The sequence below is a fragment of the Uloborus diversus genome, chromosome 5 (assembly GCF_026930045.1).
Source record: "Uloborus diversus isolate 005 chromosome 5, Udiv.v.3.1, whole genome shotgun sequence".
NCBI classification, from domain to species: domain Eukaryota; kingdom Metazoa; phylum Arthropoda; class Arachnida; order Araneae; family Uloboridae; genus Uloborus; species Uloborus diversus.
Genome location: NC_072735.1, coordinates 168,941,228 through 168,961,313, shown reverse-complemented (window position 1 = coordinate 168,961,313; position 20,086 = coordinate 168,941,228). Strand labels below are relative to the sequence as shown.

Below are 20,086 nucleotides of genomic sequence, written 5' to 3'. Positions count from 1 at the left end.
TGTAGATTCCGTACTTGAAGGCGGATTTACTTCAAACAAACTTTGTTGGAAATAGCTCTTGACGACCAACTCCCGACTCCGACTCCGAGAATTTAGGGGGACCTGACACTGACTCTGACTCCTGTTCCCGACAATTAATCGGACTCCGACTCCCCGACTTCGACTCTGACTTCGTAGCTTTGGCAAACATTTATACACGGAGGACAAATGACTGACTCCGATTCTTGGATATTTGACTCCGACTCTTTTATCCCAAAATGAGATTGACTCCGACTCCGACTCCGCTGCTGTGGTTTTAACTGTGAAATAATTATTGTTGATATGATTTGTTTTTATTTTCACGCTAAAGTTTTAATTTAGGTATTTAGTTTTCGGTGAATAAACTCGAAAAATATGCGCAGACGATTTTTTTTTTTTTTTGACAATGAAAATTATTTCTTTAAGTTGACATTTTATTGTTTTTTTTTTTTTTATTTTGGTAAGTGCATTAATTCGTTTAAAAAATTATTTTCGGCAACAGGGGAAAAAGAAACGATTTTTTTTATATGATGTATTTATTTTAATGAACTTATTATTATTTTTTCGTTTTGAAAGCTGTTAAAAAAATTTTTTTAATGGAAAGAAGTGTATTAGCTGCTTTGTTTAAAAGGTGCTGCTATTTTATTTGTTCGTTTTTTTGAAGAAAAGTAAGGAATATTTTATTCCTAGAAATCAGCTTAAAATATTAAAAAAAATATGTTTGAAAAAATTTGCGATTTTAGCTATTTTTGAGAATATTGATCAGGTACTAGAAAGTAGTATGGGTATACGGGAAAGTAGGCTCGTCTAGTTCTAGACGGAACTTCTTGTTCACAAACGGAGAGTGGTCATTCCAGAGAGATTTTTTACTGCAAGTAACAATCAAGTTTTCAAATTCTTCACAAAAGAAAACAAAATGAAAACCAAAGATTTTTGGAAATCCTTTCTATAGTTTCACATAACTTGTAATAGATAGGTTACAAATATGACACATTTTGCTGTTAATGAATCAAAAAGATCTTTCGAACTGGAAAATAGACCAGTCAATCGACTTCATATGGTTTATTAGTAAAAACAGATAAAACAATCCAATTTCATTTCTGAAAAGATTACCTTAGTAATGTTTGGCAAACTAGTAAGATAATAAAAATGCATGCTGCGCCCAGATACATCTGCTGCTATGCGGATACATTCACAACAGATATGCATATCATTGGATCATCCTTAAAAAATAGGAACTAGTTCCTACTCTTTACTTTTAATTTATTTTATTTAATACTATTATTCAATTATAATAGTAAAAATCTGAATTATTCAATTATTTTTTACATCAATTATTATTATACATTTTGACTGGATTTGAATGTTTGTTTGTTTGAATTATTAATGTGGCTTTATATTCACATCATTTTAAAACCTTTTTTTTTATAGCATGTTGTTTGTAGATTATACCAAAATTTACTCAATCACTTTGACTTGCATGTGTATTCAAGTTTGCCAGTTAACTAGCACTTTGCATGTTGTAATTTAGTTTATTGGACCATGTTGATTTGTTTTGATCAATGGTTTTTGCAGTGATATTGAAGTTTTGATATAATAAAAATTTTATTTTAACCTTCTTATTTATTAAAGAAAAAAAAACAGATTTGTTGAAAGAACAAAAGATAAAAGTCGTTATTACAAGTTTTCTGATAGTTCTAAGTCGTATGTGCAGATACTTTATATTTTTACTAGTGGTACCCGCACGTCTTTGCCTGTAGTAGAAAATTAAAAGATCATGTAGTTTGCCTGTATATTTACAAATAATGGATGATGAATTTCTTGCCAATTTGCTATGTTCATTCGCTCGCCCATGTTACGGTTCCACATTACGATAATTTCGTAATTTTCTCTTCCACATTATGATAATTTGCTGGGTGAAATGTTCTTGAAATTGGAATAGAAAAAGAACAAAATCGAATTTTCAAAAAATCGCTTTGAGGTGCACACCCCCATGCTACAAACTGATTTTGTGTCAAATTTCATGAAAATTGGCTGAACGGTTTAGGCGCTGCGCACATCACAGAGATCCAAACATCCAGGCAGAGAGACTTTGAGCTTTATTATTAGTACAGATTACTCTAGTCATATAAATGTATTATGAATGGTCAGACCATTCACATGGCTCATATATTTAGAGATTGAATGAAGTATTTAGTTATTTAGTTACTTAACACTATTTGTAAAAGAATGCTATTTATTACATAGTGTCAGAAGTGGGATGCTAGACCACATCTATGAGGGCAAATCAAAAAGTCTTTGCTCCTATTTTTTTAAGCCAAAATATGGCTGGGAATACAAAACGAATACGCACATTCCCAGCAGTGACAGTTCCTTTAACCATACCAGCCGTATCTGCTTTTTGATCAGAACAGCAGAGCTGCCGTCAGTCATTTAAGATGACGGTCCATCTTCAGACGTCCACAGCTTATGAGCAGCGAAATGTTATTCGTTTTCTATGGAGCAAGGGACAAACGCAAATAGCAATTCACAAGGAAATGCTCCCCACACACGGGGAAAAGTGTCTCTCTTGGAGACTCACTTGGAGAGACACAAGGGGCATTTGTCTCTTTTGCTCCATAGAAAACGAATAACACTTCACTGTTCATAAGCTGTGGACACCTGAAGACGGACCATCATCTTAAATGACTGACAGCAGCTCTGCTCTTCTGATCAAAAAGCAGATACGGCTTGTTCGGTTAAAGGAACTGTCACTGCTGGGAATGCACATATTCGTTTTGTATTCCCAGCCATATTTTGGCTCAAAAAAAATGGCGCAAAGACTTTTTGATTTGCTCTCGTACATTTGTGGCATATCATTACAAATTTGCTAAAATTTGGTGCGCAGGAGCTGAGCCTCCCAGTAAATAAATGAAAAATGTGGAAACTGGAAGCATTTGTCAAAATGTGAAAACTAAAAACTAACAGTAAATAAAAAAATTACTTGGTTTCTCAGCAACAAATACTTTATCAAGATCTTGTATACTTCTCCAATCTCTTGCTTTATCGCTTGCTGTAAAAGTAGCTTTAGGAAGAGAGGTGGGTAGAAGTTCTTTTACTGAAGGTTTCTGGAACTTATTTGCTTTCTGTGGGCCAGTCAAATTTGAGCACTCCAACATCATAGCCCCTAAATCTGGAAATATATCACAAGATATTTAAAAATGTAATAGAAAGAAACTAGAGGTGCAAGGTATTTATAAAATTTCTCTCTTCCCATTTTCCTAACTACAAAAAAAGAAAGGCATCTGACAATCTGAAGAATGTCCCAACCTTTCAATACACACATTATAACGTATTTTTTCCTAATTTTGAAACTAATTCAATTAGTTTTATATCATACAGTTTTTTTTTTTTTTTTTTCAGCAATCACGATTGCTTATCGTTCTCATTCGACTGTTTTGATGTCCTATGATTTTATTTTCCCCCTGTCTCCCAATGCAGCACTACCGTCGGCCGGCCGCCTCACGTTGCTGCTCCTATAGCAAAAACAGTCTTCAGGTTGTGTCACATATTTGCCTACACTTACACACACCCCTACACACATACTGCCGTGCTAAGCGCAAAAGTGGTATCTGCAGCTGAGTTCAAAATGAGAAATTCCCGTTTAAAGTTGTGAGTCTCCATGTATTTGATTCAGATGAAACTTTTTCAGAATTTTTTAAAAAATATTTTCCGTCGACAAATGATTATGAAACATTGTATTAGGGTAAAATATGTGACGAAGAACCACCTGGTGACAATGGCTCAATTTTTACAAAAAGTGCAGATACGACATTTGTGCTTAGCACGGCAGCATACATCTACACACACAAACACATACACACACAAACACATACAAACACATGCATACATACAGACACCTACACAAACATATACACACAACTACCCACACATACACATACCCCCCACACAAACAAACATACCCCTCCCCCCACACACAAACATACACACCTACATACACACACACACACACACACACACACACACACTTGTGATTGCGAAAAACATAATTTGAATTCAAGATGTCAAAGTTCAATTTTTTTTTTTTTTTTTGATGAGAGGTCACCTGAAATCACAATGGCATCTCAAAAAATGATTTTGTTAAACAAATTTTGCCTGATAAACTGGCAAACTAGGACGCAATATTACAATATATGCTTCAAAAAAATAAAATAATAATGATGCCTAGTGTCTCTACTTATTAGATGTGGATGTGTATGTTCTAGTATTTTATCATTCAGTATAGTTCCAAGTTTCATTGGTAAATTTAGAATTTTCTCTCCTAAAATTTAAGTTTGGGCTTCCCTGATACCATAGATAAGTTCTGACTGTGTACAGTCACTATTTAAATAAATGTTTTGCTTCTATGTTATATTGTTAGAGCCAATTGCAATATTAATTTTGCCATAGATTTCATTCCACAAGTGAATCATTAAGATCATAAAAAACTAGAAAAATAACTAATGAAATTTTATAAGGATTAAACTAATGCTTTAACTCTTCCTCCACTCATAATTAACCTAGACTGGTGTATGAGCACCTTGAATAGAAGCTCACCCAAATATAGCCTCTTCTATTGTACTAGCAACAGTATATGTCCCAGTATGCAACTAGCTGTGCTGCTGGCTTTCCATTTACAAATACTAAAGCTTGTGGCAACACATAAGCTTCTTCGGGATAATCAGTTTCGAATAGCCACAGCAGAGCTGGAGTCAGTAAACCTCTCATGGATGCTGAGATTACCTTCACACTGGGATCTAAAAACATGGTGAGACTTTGTCTCATAATGTGAAAGCAAAACCATTGTATTAAACTAAAGTTAACGCCCCATAGCTGGGGCTAAGGCAGAACCAACTAGCAAAAACAAAATTGTTTGTTATGGCATCCAGACAATGCAGCTTCACCAGTACCTCACAGGTGAGCAAAATTCAAATTTAGCAGCCAGTGTGAAGATAATCTCAATGTTTATGAGAGGTTTCCCTGGCCTGCAACTCTGTTATGGCTATTTCAAACAATGCATCACAAACAAAGGTGAAACTGTAGTAAATGAACTGTTTGATATATGCTTGTTAGTTAAAAATTAAAATCTTACTCTAAATGTTAGTAGCATCACAAACAATGTGCAAAGTAAACATTTATGCTTGCAATACTGTACCAAAACTTTGATTTTCATATTTATACAGCATGAGTTATATATTTATACAGCAAAGGAAAAAAAAGCAGCTTTATAAATTGTCTACTAATGAAATAACACAAAAACTTTTTAAGAGATCTATTATGCTGCTAATTCTGATCTCTTTGCATCAAGTAAAGAGATAATATACCCTTAGTATCTTTTTGCACAGGAACTGGAATACAGGGTTGGCTCATTTCAGGGTGTTGCACCCTGGAAGCATTCTTTTCAGGAGCTTGCGAAGCAGGAATCCTCATTTTATTTTCTCCCTTAGTTGGTACTAAAAAAGAACAGTAAAAAATTGTGTTAATTGGAGAACTTAAAAAATACTTTGAGTTTGTTATTTTGTTACAAATTTATTATATACCAATAAAGTCTCAGAATTAAAAAAGCCATTGAGTACAAATCAATATGTAAGTATTAACTAACATTTTAAACGATCATACAGAACCGTAAACTTTCATTTCCAGATATTTCAAAACATAAACGAATTGAACACTAAAAAAATCTGAAATTATTAAGTATTTTTTATTGTAAGCATTATCATATATTAGAATCTCTCTTTATAAATTTTAAGAAAATGATTAGAAAGAATGTTAACTGATACATTCCAATCTCGTCAAACCACATGCTTTCAGGTTATTTTCAAGAAAACATGCATTTGCGCAGGATTGGGGATAACTCATTAAACCGCCAACCCTCAAAGCAGAGTACTTCTAAATTTGTGACGTACGGCGCAGAACAGATGCTTGAGCTGCAGAACAATTCTGTTCAAATGTGAGAGGAAAACTCAGACAAATTTTCTGCAGAAATTCTAGATTTCTGTGAGGTTTCTGCAGAAACTGCAGATTTTCTGCTAATATCTTCCAACTCAAGATAGAATTTTGCACAAATTCTGCAGATTTCATTTAATTAGAAGAAAATCTAAAATTCTTGGAAATTAGGATAATTTAGAGGAAAGGTCATGAAAAATGTTGAATTCAATAAGTCATGTGCAAAATTTCATGGAGTTGGAAGATATTAGTAGAAAATTGGCAGTATCTGCAGATTTTCTGCAAAAATTTCATATTCTAAATCTGAAAAGATTTTAATTTTTCTAGCGTTTTTGGTTCTCTTTTTCCTTATTTTTCCCAATCCATCTTCATCCACTGCAATTTCCTTCATAAACGTAAGTTTTGTAAACATGCCAACATTGGAACACGTCCATCGCCGAAAATTGCGTGTCTTGTTTGAGATTTCAATCTTTTTGCATCCTGCAAATCTTCCAACTATTCAGAAAGTTTTGAAGTGTTTTATAATACGCCACTCTAACTCGACTCATTTTATTTATTATTTTAGTTGTTTATTTATTTATTAGCATTATTTTAACTGCTCTTTCATGCCATTTAAAATTAACCTAAAAAATGTGGTTTGACACCTAGGTGCTGATTTTTATAAAATTTTGTGTCTTTGCTCTTTCTATGCATTTTAGAAAGCATATAAAATATTTTTGGAAAATCTTAGTCGGTTTAGGTTCACAGAAATGTAAGCAACAGTGAAGTTAAAAAAAAAAACTTCTGCATGAAACGATTTTGATTTAGGCTTCCCGATTCATGGAAAAGGTCATGTTGGTTGCTTGTATAAACAATGGCTGAAGTACATGCAGAACAATTTTGGTCAAATGATTTCGCATTGCAGAACATCGCCAACTATTCTGCTTTGGGGCCACCATCCTCAACTTTTGGCCCATCCCTAAGGTTGGCGATTTAACAAAGTTCGAATGTAGTAAAAACTGCTAATTAATTTCCCTTTTAAAATTAAATAAGGATACATAAAACTTTGCAATGACAAATAAAATTTTCTTTATTGAGGACATACCAATAACAAAAATACTTTCTAAGCATAAATACAGTAAACTCTCGATGTCTCGAACTTTGATATCTCAAAAACATCAATATGACAAAAAATTACTTTTTACCTTAATTTTGTCTATTTACCTAATGCTATTTCTTGTTCTTATGTCGAAGAGTTTTTAATCAAAACCTTGTTGTTTCGAAAATTTTTAAGTCAAATATAATTTTTCCGGAAAACCGGCGGTTTATTGTCTTGAAGCAACTCCAGGAATGTTTCCGAAAATTTCTCACACCCTTCGTTATTTTTATTTCGAGAAGCTTATTTACTGTCACTTTCATTCTAGAGCACGGGTGTGTCAGAAAATGTAAGTCATAAGAAGCCCAAAAAAACCTACCTAAAACTTTTAGCCCCATTCTCACACCATTTTGTTGGACCTTTTGACCCTATTTCCACCTCTGTGAAAAGGAGAGATGGGTGGAAAACACAAAGGGAATGGTGCAATCCTGTGTCCAACTTCTTTTGTTCCGGAGTGCTTGAAACTCGTTTGAAACCGTTCTGCAACTTGGTAATCCAAATCTTTGATAAGTTTAGTCGTGGTAAATCACTACATTTTGCTACTTTACTAGAGCATTATTTTTTCTCTAATACTTTTGTATCATTTTAAAAATTAAAATTTTTGGTATTGAATTAAGACTTTTTTTCAACTTTCATTACATGTTTCCACTGATTTTTAACTATTTTGACTAATTTTTAGACTATTAATTTATTATGATTATGACCTTGTTATCTCGAAAACTCTATATTTTTTATCGGTCCCTTCAACTTCGCGATATCAAGAGTATACTGTATAAATGATGCTACCATAATTGATATTGTAGTAATTTTATCAGTAATTGTAAAACTTATTAAACTACATTTCATTAGTGGTAAACTTTCAAGTGTCATTTAGATAGAACCAGCTAAAATCAAAACTCACAGGCATATTTTGTAGAAGGTGGACTAGGATTTGTACTTGTTTTCGGTGGGCATTTTCCAAACATACTGTCAATAAGATTATCAGCATTCAAACTTCCTTTTTTCCCAGCAATTGTGAATTGTTTTAACCTTTGCTGTTGGAGCTGAAAATTTCTTTCCTTTTCTAATCTGCGTTGCTCTTCTAACAGCTTAGTTGGATCTATGTTTGTTGTGCTACAAGAACACGCATTTAATTATTTTTTCCACAAACTTAGATAAAACACAATGAAAAAAAGATAGAATAAAAGCTAAATATTTTTTTTAAAAAACAATATATAGCTTCAAAATAAAATCTTAATATTTACCTTATTCCAGTTGGTAAAGGAGCTACGGGTATATACATATTAGGAACGTTTGTTGCAACTGGAGCCATTACTGGAACTCTTCCTTGAATATTCTGTATGTAAAAAAAAAGTGTTTTTAATATGAATTGAGAACACACCTTAAATTAATTTTAAAAAATACATGTGGCCAAGTAAAAGAAAAGGAAAATAAAACATTTAGATACTTAAACACAGTAGCCCATCATTACATGGTGACTGTGATGTGTGGAGTCTTTGTCAACGTCATTGGATTGCTAGGAATGGCCTGCATCTGAGCTCTACAGGGGTCAAAGTGGTTAGTGGTTTAATTTTAGGGTCTTCGGAGTCAAAAAACTAAGTTTGAATGGGGGGGCATGGTTCAAGCATCAGGTATCGAGAGGGTGTTATTTGGATATAACTAAAAATAGAAATAGAGCCTCTAATAAAAGTAGTAATTTTAACAATTTGTGATTTAACCCATTTCAAGCCAAGCATGGAAATTTTATAAAATGTGGTAATATTTTCTTGAAATTGGGTTTAAAATGCATCCATTAAGACACAAAAAAAGTTTCTTGCATAAAAAAAATATTTAATTAAAAAAATAAAATGGTGCGTAAACGCACCATTGGCCAAATCAATGAACAAATATTTCAGTGGAACAATATTATTCTTAGTTAAATTTTTATTTTTAAATGAAAAATTTCGAAGCATTTTGGATGTAAATGGACTGTGCATTTGAGGCACAAATAAATCGTGTGGTTTTTGCGCACTTTACATCGTCTGTCGGCTTTTTTTTCGTGTTCATTCATGGTATATGCGATTCTATCAGCCCGTATTTCTTTCGGTAGAGCTGTGGATGATGGACGACCCTTGTTTAGATGTGTTATTTGTATTGTATTTTCACCAAACAGATTGTCCTAGAATTCAGCTTTTAATAAGGCAATCGTTATGTATGGCCTTAAGTCTGTAAGTAGCATTTTTGTGTTATTAGTAATTCTATGTAGCTTCCATGAATTCACTATCACACTATCAATAATATTTGTAAATAATGGCCACCACCATTTTTTGCTTTGAATTCTGATCTGGTAATTTGCTATAGCATTGTCGGTACAGATGTGATGTACCCCCCCCCCCCCTTTTGGCGACACCCGGTTTTTTGCACTAAATTAAAATATTTTTCTCGCCAATGAGATGATAATTTTTTAAGCATGGCATCCCTGCCGAAACTAATTTGCGTTTGGCAACTGAAGACACTCTCAGGATCTGATCAAACTTCTTTATTTGTTATCAGTTTCACGCAGGGGATACTCTTGTTTTTTTGTGCAATATACCTTACAGGAAAGCTTATTTTGGGTTAGTTTAAAGTTTTAGTTGTCCTTTGATGAATAAATATTAGAAAATGCCAGTTTCTTCAAACTTGAACGTTAATTAAAAGTAAACTCCAACTTGGTGTGTATCTGTAAGGTAGCCATTGTCATATGTTGTTTTGTTTCAGACTGAGTGTGAGGATTTATACCACAGAAAGGTAAGTTCTTTTTTTTAGAATTCAAAAAGAAAAAAGAACTCTTGCTTCCAAAATTTTTTGCTTTTACAAAACATTAGGGGTTTCTTGTAGTTTTTAACATTATTTTTACTGTATGTAAATTAATTTTACAAAAATAGTATGGATATTTTATTCTAAAAATTAATTCTTATCGATGCCACGATTTATTTAGACATTTTCTATAAATATGCCTCCTTTAGGTACTGAGTTTCTGAAAATAAGCTGATTCTAGCATTTTATAAAGATTTGAAGGTGTTATTTTATGTAAAATATAATAGGTATTTTGAAAGCATGTCTGGATAGCAAATTAATGTATGGTATTTTTGTATTGTTTATGTTTGGGATGGTTCTGTTGAGACATTTCTATTTTTCATACATCAAAATTTGAGTAACTAAGCGTTTTTTTTTTTTTTTTTTTTTGGCTGAAATAGTTAGGGTCTGGTGGGGGAAAGTGGTCAATGGGGTAAAGTGGTCATTCGTGAAATAAATGGCTATAGCTTGGAAATAAATGTTTGAATGAATGTGAAAATTTTATTATAGAGTAGGGCAGTTGGAAACTCCATTTTGAATATAAAATTTTGCAACTGGCAAAATTTTATTTGGTGAAAAAAAATATTTTGTGTGAATATGAAAAGATTTAAAATCTAAACACCTCTTTTAACTTCCTTGGGAAATTTTGTTTGTTAGAATTATTAACAGATTGACTGCATAGGAAGCTTCCTACATGTCTCAAGGACTCTTATTCATTACCACTTAGCTGAATCTCTTTTAGATATTTTTTTAGAACAATTTAAGTAAGATGGGGTAAAGTGGTCATAATACTAGGCTTAACAATTATTGTTCATCTAAGGCCATTTAATCGTTAAGTATAAATAAGATATAAATTAAAATAGTAATTTCACTTAATATGTATTGTTTTACACTAAACAAGGTTAAATTTACGAGTATATGCATATGCATATACTCGTGTAGGGACGTATATAGACGTATTCACATAAATGCACCAATAAAAACGTATATGAGTATCTGCAAGTATTTTTAATCTATACAGATATACATTCGACTATACACGTACATACTCGCTTATACTCTTATATGTATAAACACTTATATACTCAGGTAGACACGAATATACGCGCACATACTCAAGTATACACTTACATACAAGCATATGATATACAAGTAAACAGGGTGAGTTTAAATGCTTAGGCAAATTATTAAAATGTGATAGAGGGGAGGATAAGAAGAAAGAATCATTAGGAACATATGGTCACAAACACAATGCTGACGTGCTACATGCACGCAAAGCCAGAAACTAATGGATGCAAAACAGGTCACAAATTTATATATTACACAAAGAAAATTTAACACAACATTGTAGGTCTCAAGAAAGTTTTAAAGCGATTGATGAAATTTGCGGTCTGCTACTGTCATACATGTGCGTCGCAATCACAAAGCACTCTCTTGCAATAACGAGACTTTTGAAAAAGTTTCATTTGTCGCTGCGCCTTTGTTGCGATGCTTGTATTTGAGCTACTACAGGATGTAACTTTTACCAACTGCTCTATATATTTCTTAAAAACTAAAATGTTGGTTAAAATCATCTTTGTGTAACAAAATTGCGATTTGTTTACATCCATCAGTTTCTGGCTTTGTGTGCATGTAGCGCTTCAGCGAACATAAGTTCCTAATAACTCTTTCCTTCTTATCCTCCTCCTCTTTCACACTCCTTAGATTTTTGCTCAAGAGCTTTTGCTCATTCTGCAGGCACACATGTACTGGTGTATACACGTAAATGTATACACCAGTATGTTATACAGGACATAATCGTGTTTGCACGTACATACGTATATACTCGTGCTTCACAATATATATATATATATATATATATATATATATATGTGTAGACATGTACCAAACATGCACTAGATGTATCCACGAATTAACTCGTGTATACCCGTATATGTGTGTATATACACTTATATATATGCGTGTATATGTCTACTGTACACGTATATACTCAGGTATGCACGTATGTACTTGATATACAAGTGCATACACTCATATGATATTCGTTTACACGCGTATGTTCCCGTACGTACACTTGACACGTATATTCACGTGATACGTATATACTCGTGTAGACACGTACACACTCCTGTAGGTAATCACGTATACATGCTTATATACTCGTGTATACACGTATATACTTGAGTAGGCACGTGCATGCTTGTATCTGATGCACACATGTATCTATTCATATATGAACGTGTTTACTAATGTTTACACGACACCTATATACTCGTGTATACACACATATGCTTGTGCATATACTTGTAACTATAAAAATAACCGAAATATACATATATTAGGGTTGTTTTTAATGGTTTTGCATCTATTTTAAACTATGACCACTTTACCCCATGCTATGACCACTTTCCCCCACCCCATGGGGTAAAGTGGTCATAAATACAAAGGGAAAAGAAAGTGTTATAAAACTACTTAAATCAATATTTATTTTCCTAAAACTCAATGTACTGTGTTCCTTAATAATGCAATGTAAAATAAAAACAAAAAAAGTTTAAATGTTTAAAGAATTTATTGTATCTATTATTCACATAAGTTGAAAACCTACGATTTTATGACCACTTTACCCCACCAGACCCTATTGATTTTGGGGATGATTTCCGCATTAAACATTGCAATTTGAATCGCTTTGCTTTTTTTTAGCAGAGTAGGAGAAAGGTTTTTGTTCGATGAAATGCATGTTGGAAAATAACTTTTATTTCTATTGGTACATATTTCATTGGTGAGCTGTTATAATAGTAATTTGTTAATTTGAGCATTTTAAATACTTTCTAGTAGTTTTTCTTTCTGTACAAAAACTTTCTAATTTCTGTTACTTTTGAAGTGTATATTCGCGATGTTTTTTGTTGTGGTTTTATGTTGTTTTTATATATATATAGTGTTCTGAAATGCTTTGACGTTTTTTTATCTGAATTTTTCCTGTTGGCGCTAAAAAAACATCGCTAAGAACGATGTATGACATAGTCGTCATACATCGTTTTCTTGGCGCCGACAGGAAAAGTCGCCAAGGGTGGGGCATATGACATTAGTTCCGCATTGTTATGCAGGTCAACGCCTCCCATATACTTATTGTACTCCAAAGTAAAGTTCGGTTGTGAAATAGAAATTTCCTTTCGTTCACTGCAGCTATACGTTTGGCATTTACAATTGGCAAAACGGTCCCATTATTGGTAAATATCGTTGTTACAGCATTGTCGTTCTATTTGATAGCCAATGTCTTCGCATCCTTGTAGAATGCAAAATCATAGGAACTACGAGGTTTTTTTTTTCCTATTTTTGGAGTCATCAAATGCACATTCAGCAATGCGATTTTCGTGAGCTGTTCCAGATGCAAAAATTAAAACCCTTTTCTTTCAAAATTTTGAATAAACCGTACGAAGTAAAAAAGTTATTAAAATATATTTTGTGCATTTCATGTTTTGGAACAATGTTAAGTAATTTCATAACAACACTTGTTCCAAATGGCATTTTTTTTGTTGATTACTGCTAGTCTCAGCACCTATATACGGAATGAATTGGAAAAGGCATCCGTCTGATGAGCACAAACGCCAAAGTTTGAATCCAAACCTTACTGGCTTTCCCTTTATGAACATTTTTGATGAATGCCTTCAAAATAAGGCAAAATCTCTTCGTCAATTGACAAATTTTGAGAAAAGATTCCTAATTGTATATACTTTTTTTATGCAGGAAAAATGGGCGTAATTTAGTAAACTTGTCTGTTTTATCAAGGCAAGAGTTTTCAGACAAATAGATACAGTAGAGTACCTTTATAACGCCGACCTATATAACGCAATTCTCTATAAACCGCACAACTTTTCAGAAGTAAACAAGAGGTTTTTAAGTTTAAAAAATCCCTTTGTTTTGCCTTGCTAACACAAAAATTATTAGAAAAATTAAATTTTGAAACAGTTTTTCATCTTTCCAGCTTAATTCAAAGCTTTTAAATGAAAATTAATATTAACATTAAAGAGAAAATATCAGATGACTCTTGAAAATGCTGTTATGCAAACTATGAAGCTAGCAGAAGTGCAGGATAATCCACTTTCTTTTAATTGTAAAGCATATTTATTTGTGAATGATTAGTTGTATAATTAGTGTTTTAATACTCATTGCAGATCGAACTAATTCTGAAGTGCTAATATGTATATATTCTGAATATTAGTTTCAAAATTTGTGAAATGACCTATATAACACCAAAACCTCTATAACGCAAAAGCTCTGGTCCCAAGGTGTGTGTTATAACGGTCTTCTACTGTATTTTGTTTTATGTTTTTAAATCTGATTCGACTCGTGCTTTTCTGAATTATTGGCAGTCCTTTATCCTCATCTAAAGACCAGTACATATCAACTTGGGGAAAAGAATGGTATCCAGAAAGAATTAGTATGCCTAAAAATATTTTCAAGTCGGTTGCGGAAAATTGGAAATCGTGACTATTATTGTCATTAGCATATTTTTTTGAGAAAAAAAATAGAAGTCTATTAGGACACATCTATTAGACAAATTTAAATAAAATAACAATAATTTGCAAAAAAGAAAAAAAAATGTACGATTCCTTACATGAAAACTAGTTTTTCAATTTTTGCTTATTGTTCATGCATTCGGCTTAATGGTGCGTTTACGCACCATTCAATTTGAATAATAGTTTATAAGATTTTTTATGACATTATTTTTAATTTTTTTTTATCCATAGAATTTACAACTTTAACCCATTATAAGAACGTTTAATTATACAATTTCAAAAAGTCGAATTTGACAGTCGACGTTTCAAGATAAAAAACAAGCATATTTTGAAATTTTCTCTAAAGAAAGTGCTTGCTCCAAATGAATTACTATTATTTTATAGATGCCTTCAAAACCTTTTAGAATAGCATAAAAATTTAATTTGTAAAAAATATACGAAACAGCGTTAATTAAAAATTATTTACTGAAATGGTGCGTATACGCACTTTTGGCCGAAAATTGGTTAAGAAATCTTAGGGTGTTAAATAAAAACAATTTGGGTATGCTTAAAGTTTTTTACACAAATGCTCGTAGTATTAGGAACAAGATAGAATAATTAAAAAGCATAATTATAGATGAGAAGTTGGATCGGAATTACGGAGACATGGGCTACCGAATATGTACAGATTTATTATGTATTGCTGGATATAATTTGTTTAGACAAGATAGAGTGGGCAAAGGAGGTGGTGGGGTAGTATTTTATGTTAGAGACACTTTCATTTGCAATGAATTGGTCATAAATGATAAACCTAACTGATATTGATATGGTTTGGCTGGAGTTGTTGAGCAATAAGGGTCAAAAGTTGCAATTTTGAAGCATTTATAGGCCACCTAATTTGAGTCAGGATGTATCGTATCATTAGTGACACATCCAGTAAGTGATCCGACATCATAATGGGAGATTTCAATTTTCTGGGTATTGATTGGAGTAATTTTTACCCCGAAAATGGCAGAGAAGAAGAATTTTTAACAGTAATTGGTGACTGTTTCTTAGATCAAGTTGTAACTGAGGGAGCTCTAGAGGATGCGATTTTGGATCTAGTTTTCTGTGATGTAGGAAGTTCTGTTCAGGGGCTGTGTGTAGGGGAACATATTGGAGAGAGTGATAATAACAGTATTAGGTTCTGGATTAAATTTGAAGCGTACAAAGATGAAAGTTTTAGGTTTGTGCCCAATTTCAGAAACACTGATTTTGTTGCACTTAGGCGGAGCTTGAAGGAGATATTTTCATCAGGATTGGAAAATAGCAACATAAATCTGCAGTGGACAGAATTTAAAAAAGAAGCTCTGAACTATAAGCAAGCTGCTTTTGGTCAGTTTAAAGAAACTGGTCAGATTACTGACAGGCTCCCGTATTGTAAGGCAAGATGCAGTTTTAAGTATTTGGTACAGATTCAGAAAAGGGAATTAGAGCAAAGGCTAGCAAATAACATTGACAGAAATCCTAAAAGGTTTTTTGCTAACGTTAATTATGGGAATGCTCGAAGTAGTCAAATCGGGCCATTGGTTGATGAGCATGGAAATTTAATTCAAAACGATAGGGATATTGCAAATGTTCTTAATAATTTCTTTTTTCCCAGTGTGTTTAACGATAACTGTATCTCAACAGTTAACACTAACAAGACACAAGCTATTATACAGCTAGAAGATTTTGTATTTTCCAGGGAGGTGGTTCTATTTCATTTGAAAAAAATTAAAGCAAATAAGCTCCGGGACCAGAAAATATTTATCCAAAAATTTTAATTGAATGCGCAAAGGAATTAGTGGATGCTATTTTAAATATTTTCAATGCTTCTTATAACTTGGGGGCAGTGCCAGAGGACTGGAAGCTGGCTAATATTACACTGCTCTTCAAGAAAGGGTCTAAAGATAAAGCAGGGAATTACAGACCTGTAAGTCTGACTTCAGTGGTTTGTAAGATTTTTGAAACTTTGATCAAAATTAAGATTGAATTTCTTAGAGATTAATAGTCTGTTGACTAGTTTGCAGTATGGGTTCAGGAAAGGTAAATCGTGTGCTACTAATTTATTGCATTTCTACGACAAGGTTACCTTGGCTTTAGATAACAAAAAGTGTGTGGATGTTGTTTATATTGATTTTTAAAAAGCTTTTGTAACGCCAGAATAACACTCTTTATCATCAAGAGTAATCTAAAACTGCATTTCTATTATGCAATTTTGATAAATTTATAGGAGACAGCGCCTGATTCCTCCCTTTTTCCTTAACACGATCAAAGACAAGCCTAGAATTGCATTTTTGGAGTATCAATTTCAAAAAAATTGCCGGGAGAATGGCACCGAAATTCACCTTCCACTAACATTATCAAGATCTATCAAAATTGCGTTTTTAAAACTACAAGTTCGAAAATTTAAGTAGAGCACGCCCCCCCCCCCCCCCCATTCTCATCAAAATTATTAAAAAATCATCTTAAATTTGGTTTTCAGGGCTTCAATTTCGAGAAAATTCCGCGAGAGCTTCCGAAAACTCTTTTTCTTAACGTCACAAAGGTCGGCTACAATAGCAATTTTAGAGCTCCAATTTCAGAAAACTGCTTTTCCCCCAGCCATAGATAGCGTTTTTAAGACTTCAATTTTGAAAATGTTCCTGTGGCAAGCCCTAGGATCTCTTCTTTTCCTAACATTACCACAGATAGTCTAAAACTGAGTTTTTAGAACTACAATTTTGAAAACAAAGGAGAGCCCTCCTTAACACAATGTTAGACTATCTACAATTGCGCTTTTAAAGTTTTAATATTGAAAAATTACCGGGAAGCTGCCGCCAAACCTTTTATTCCCCCTAACCTCACCAGAGATCGTCTAAAACTGTGATTTTCAAACTACAATTTCTACAGTTGGTTGCCCTTACCTAAGTGACAATAAATTTCCGTTTCAATATTCATACTGTATAAATGTACATCTAATAATGACTCCATCCCAAACTAGAAAATTGAATCTGCTCTCCCTGTAATTATTCATACGTTTAAAAAAAAAATATAAGGTATAGCAAAATTCAGGGGTACCCGAAACTTGTTTAGTCAAGGTCTACGTTGTAAAATTTGGAAAGGCAAGGTTGGGTCAATAATCCAACAATATTCCAGTTCAAATGGTATTTCTTAGCACTCCCCCCTCCCCCCATGAATTTGACTGGAAATTAAACACTCTAAAAACTGTTAAATGTTCAACCCGATTCGACAGCCAGAAAATTTTTGGGGGGGAATTTGCACCATTGAGCTTAGGGGGGATGGGCACCCCTGCCCTCAAGTTTATTTCAAATCTTAGTTGTAACCAGCAACACTGTAAAATCAGTTTCAAGTTATCCCTTTTGTCTGTTGATTATCATTCCTAGTCTTTTTAGCTGCAGTAAAAATCATTCAAGTTAAGTCGATTGATTTTTTATTTTTCTCTTGATTACATTGTCAAAACGAAAATTCCCTAATGTTGCGGACAAGTTGAATTGCCAAAGAATGAAGATGTATGAAGACACAAAAATGTAATTTCTGTTATTTTTTTAATGATTAACTTTTATTTAATTCGATGCTCGTATAACTTAGAAACTGGGTTTCATACATGAAAATTAGCTTTAATTTTAATGTTTTAGGATATTTTTAGGATTAAGTAAGATTGTTTCTATATATCGAATTCTTTTCCGGAAATTTGCTATTTCGATATACGGAGGTCCAACTGTATTTAAGCATTCAACTACAAAAGCCTTGTGGACGGGCATCCATATGCAAAATTTTAAAAGAGGGGGGGAGGGACTCAGATATTTTCCCCATGGTTTAGTAGGATATTTTCCTCATGGAAGCCGATTTCAGTGCAGATTAAAGTTATTAAAATTTGACAATTTTAATAACATATTTATTAATGGCTGGATAAGAAATTTTTTACATTTTTGAAAAGAAAAAGTACTAAAAGCAAGAAAGTTCAAATTTCTATGGGGGGGGGGGGCTTGAGCCCCCACTTGCCCCCTATATGGGCGCCCATGGCCTTGTATGATTATTAGTCTTGATATCCAACATAACACTTCATTTGATTACCGGTAAGGCTTGTGTGTAAACCATAGCTTGAGACAAATACTGTTGAGGGTGAGCAACCATTCCATAGGGAGTGGGCGCGACAGGGAAGACAGGTGGATGACCAGGTGCAGCAGATGCAGGAGGGATCATTCTTGTTGACATAGATGAGCCAGCAGCTGGTTGCTGACCAACCGGTGCTCTAAAAGAAAAACCGATATTAATAAGCTCTTGATGGACATTTCGTTTGAGTAACTGAATATCTAGTTTCATTGATAATGACTCAAAATGAAGTTTTGACATTGCTGAAAGAGAAAAGTTAAATAAGACCAGGCATGACGAAAAGGTTAAGCAGATGGAACTAGGAACTTGGATACATCTTTTGGATTTGATCATGGGGAAATAGTAATCGATATTGTTATTTAAAGTTTTGATGATCTGCAATTAAATATTACCTGTACGGAAGAGACATGTGTAAACAGAATCGCTGTGAAACTTTAAAGGTTTACGGCGGAAATCACGTGATATGAATACTTCCCATGTGTCATCCCATGATGCGTTCTGCGCATGCGTGAAAGGTAGCTTTAAAAAGACCTTTTTACTTAAAATATATCAAAAAACTGCTTAAACAAAATAATTTTTCATGATTATACATTAGTCAAGCATTGTTTGAAGTAAGTTTAAAATAGCAGACCTTCAGTTTTGCTCCTAGTAAATTTACTCTTTTATAGAGACATTTACTTTTATTCCCTGGCAACCACAAGCGAATGTTTACATTGGGAGATTTAACGGATCGCACGTGTTTTTGAAAAGTTAATTTTCACCGTTTCTATCTTAAAAAAATGTATTGCTAAAGCCTTCAAGGTATTTTAAACAGGAAGACTGAACTGTTCTGCCTTTTATTTACCTTTGTGATGTTTTCTTGAATAAGCTATTGTTTAATAATGGACATTAAAGCGTCTTGCATTTATACAAGCTGTGCTTGCAATAAATCCCCCAGAGCGCTTGATTGGGGAACTAATGGTGTAATAGCGTATGGTGCTTGTTGTGCCGTTCATCTGCTCAATTATGAGGTAACTACATTTAATATGATTCTTTTAAAGGTATGATTTGAATTTAAAGATTAAAAGCTGTAAAGACGTTACTTTTTTTAATTATATGAGTTATAGATATCGGCATATTTTTTGCTGTTGCTCTTTTGTTGTAAGTTATTTTCTGGAACAAATCTGATATACCCCCCTCTTGGCGACTTTTTCCTGTTGGCGCCAAAAAAGCGTCGCCAAGAAAACTATGTATGACGTCATATGTCATACATCGTTCTTAGCGATGCTTTTTTAGCGCCAACAGGAAAAATTCAAATTATGTCATTAATTATTTAATGAAATTAATGCATTAATTTTTTTCCGTTGTTTCTCCGGGATACGAGCCCTCGGTCTCATAGTACTTTCGTAATGAGACCTCGGCTCGCCGGCCCTGCCTCGGTCTCATTACGAAAGTACTATGAGACCTCGCTGCCGCTCGGTCCGTTATCCCTCCGACTTTTAATATACATCACAGTCGGATA

The 20,086-nt window shown here is 33.4% G+C and overlaps 2 protein-coding genes across 2 annotated transcripts in view; one reads left to right on the top strand and one right to left on the bottom strand.

Annotated features, from left to right (window-relative positions):
• LOC129223271 (synergin gamma-like) overlaps positions 1–18,825 on the bottom strand; it is a 38,072-nt gene extending 19,247 nt beyond the window's left edge. Inside the window, exons 1-5 of the mRNA XM_054857836.1 lie at positions 18,547–18,825; positions 8,383–8,474; positions 8,040–8,251; positions 5,382–5,510; positions 3,002–3,190 (exon numbers count right to left, since the gene is read on the bottom strand). Coding sequence (XP_054713811.1) covers positions 3,002–3,190; positions 5,382–5,510; positions 8,040–8,251; positions 8,383–8,474; positions 18,547–18,825 — 901 coding nt within the window. The remainder of the gene's footprint in view (positions 1–3,001; positions 3,191–5,381; positions 5,511–8,039; positions 8,252–8,382; positions 8,475–18,546) is intronic.
• A 490-nt stretch (positions 18,826–19,315) lies between these two features.
• The window catches only part of LOC129222261 (elongator complex protein 2-like), a 49,127-nt gene continuing 48,356 nt past the window's right edge, over positions 19,316–20,086 (top strand). Inside the window, exon 1 of the mRNA XM_054856740.1 lies at positions 19,316–19,595. Coding sequence (XP_054712715.1) covers positions 19,467–19,595 — 129 coding nt within the window. The 5' untranslated portion in view covers positions 19,316–19,466. The remainder of the gene's footprint in view (positions 19,596–20,086) is intronic.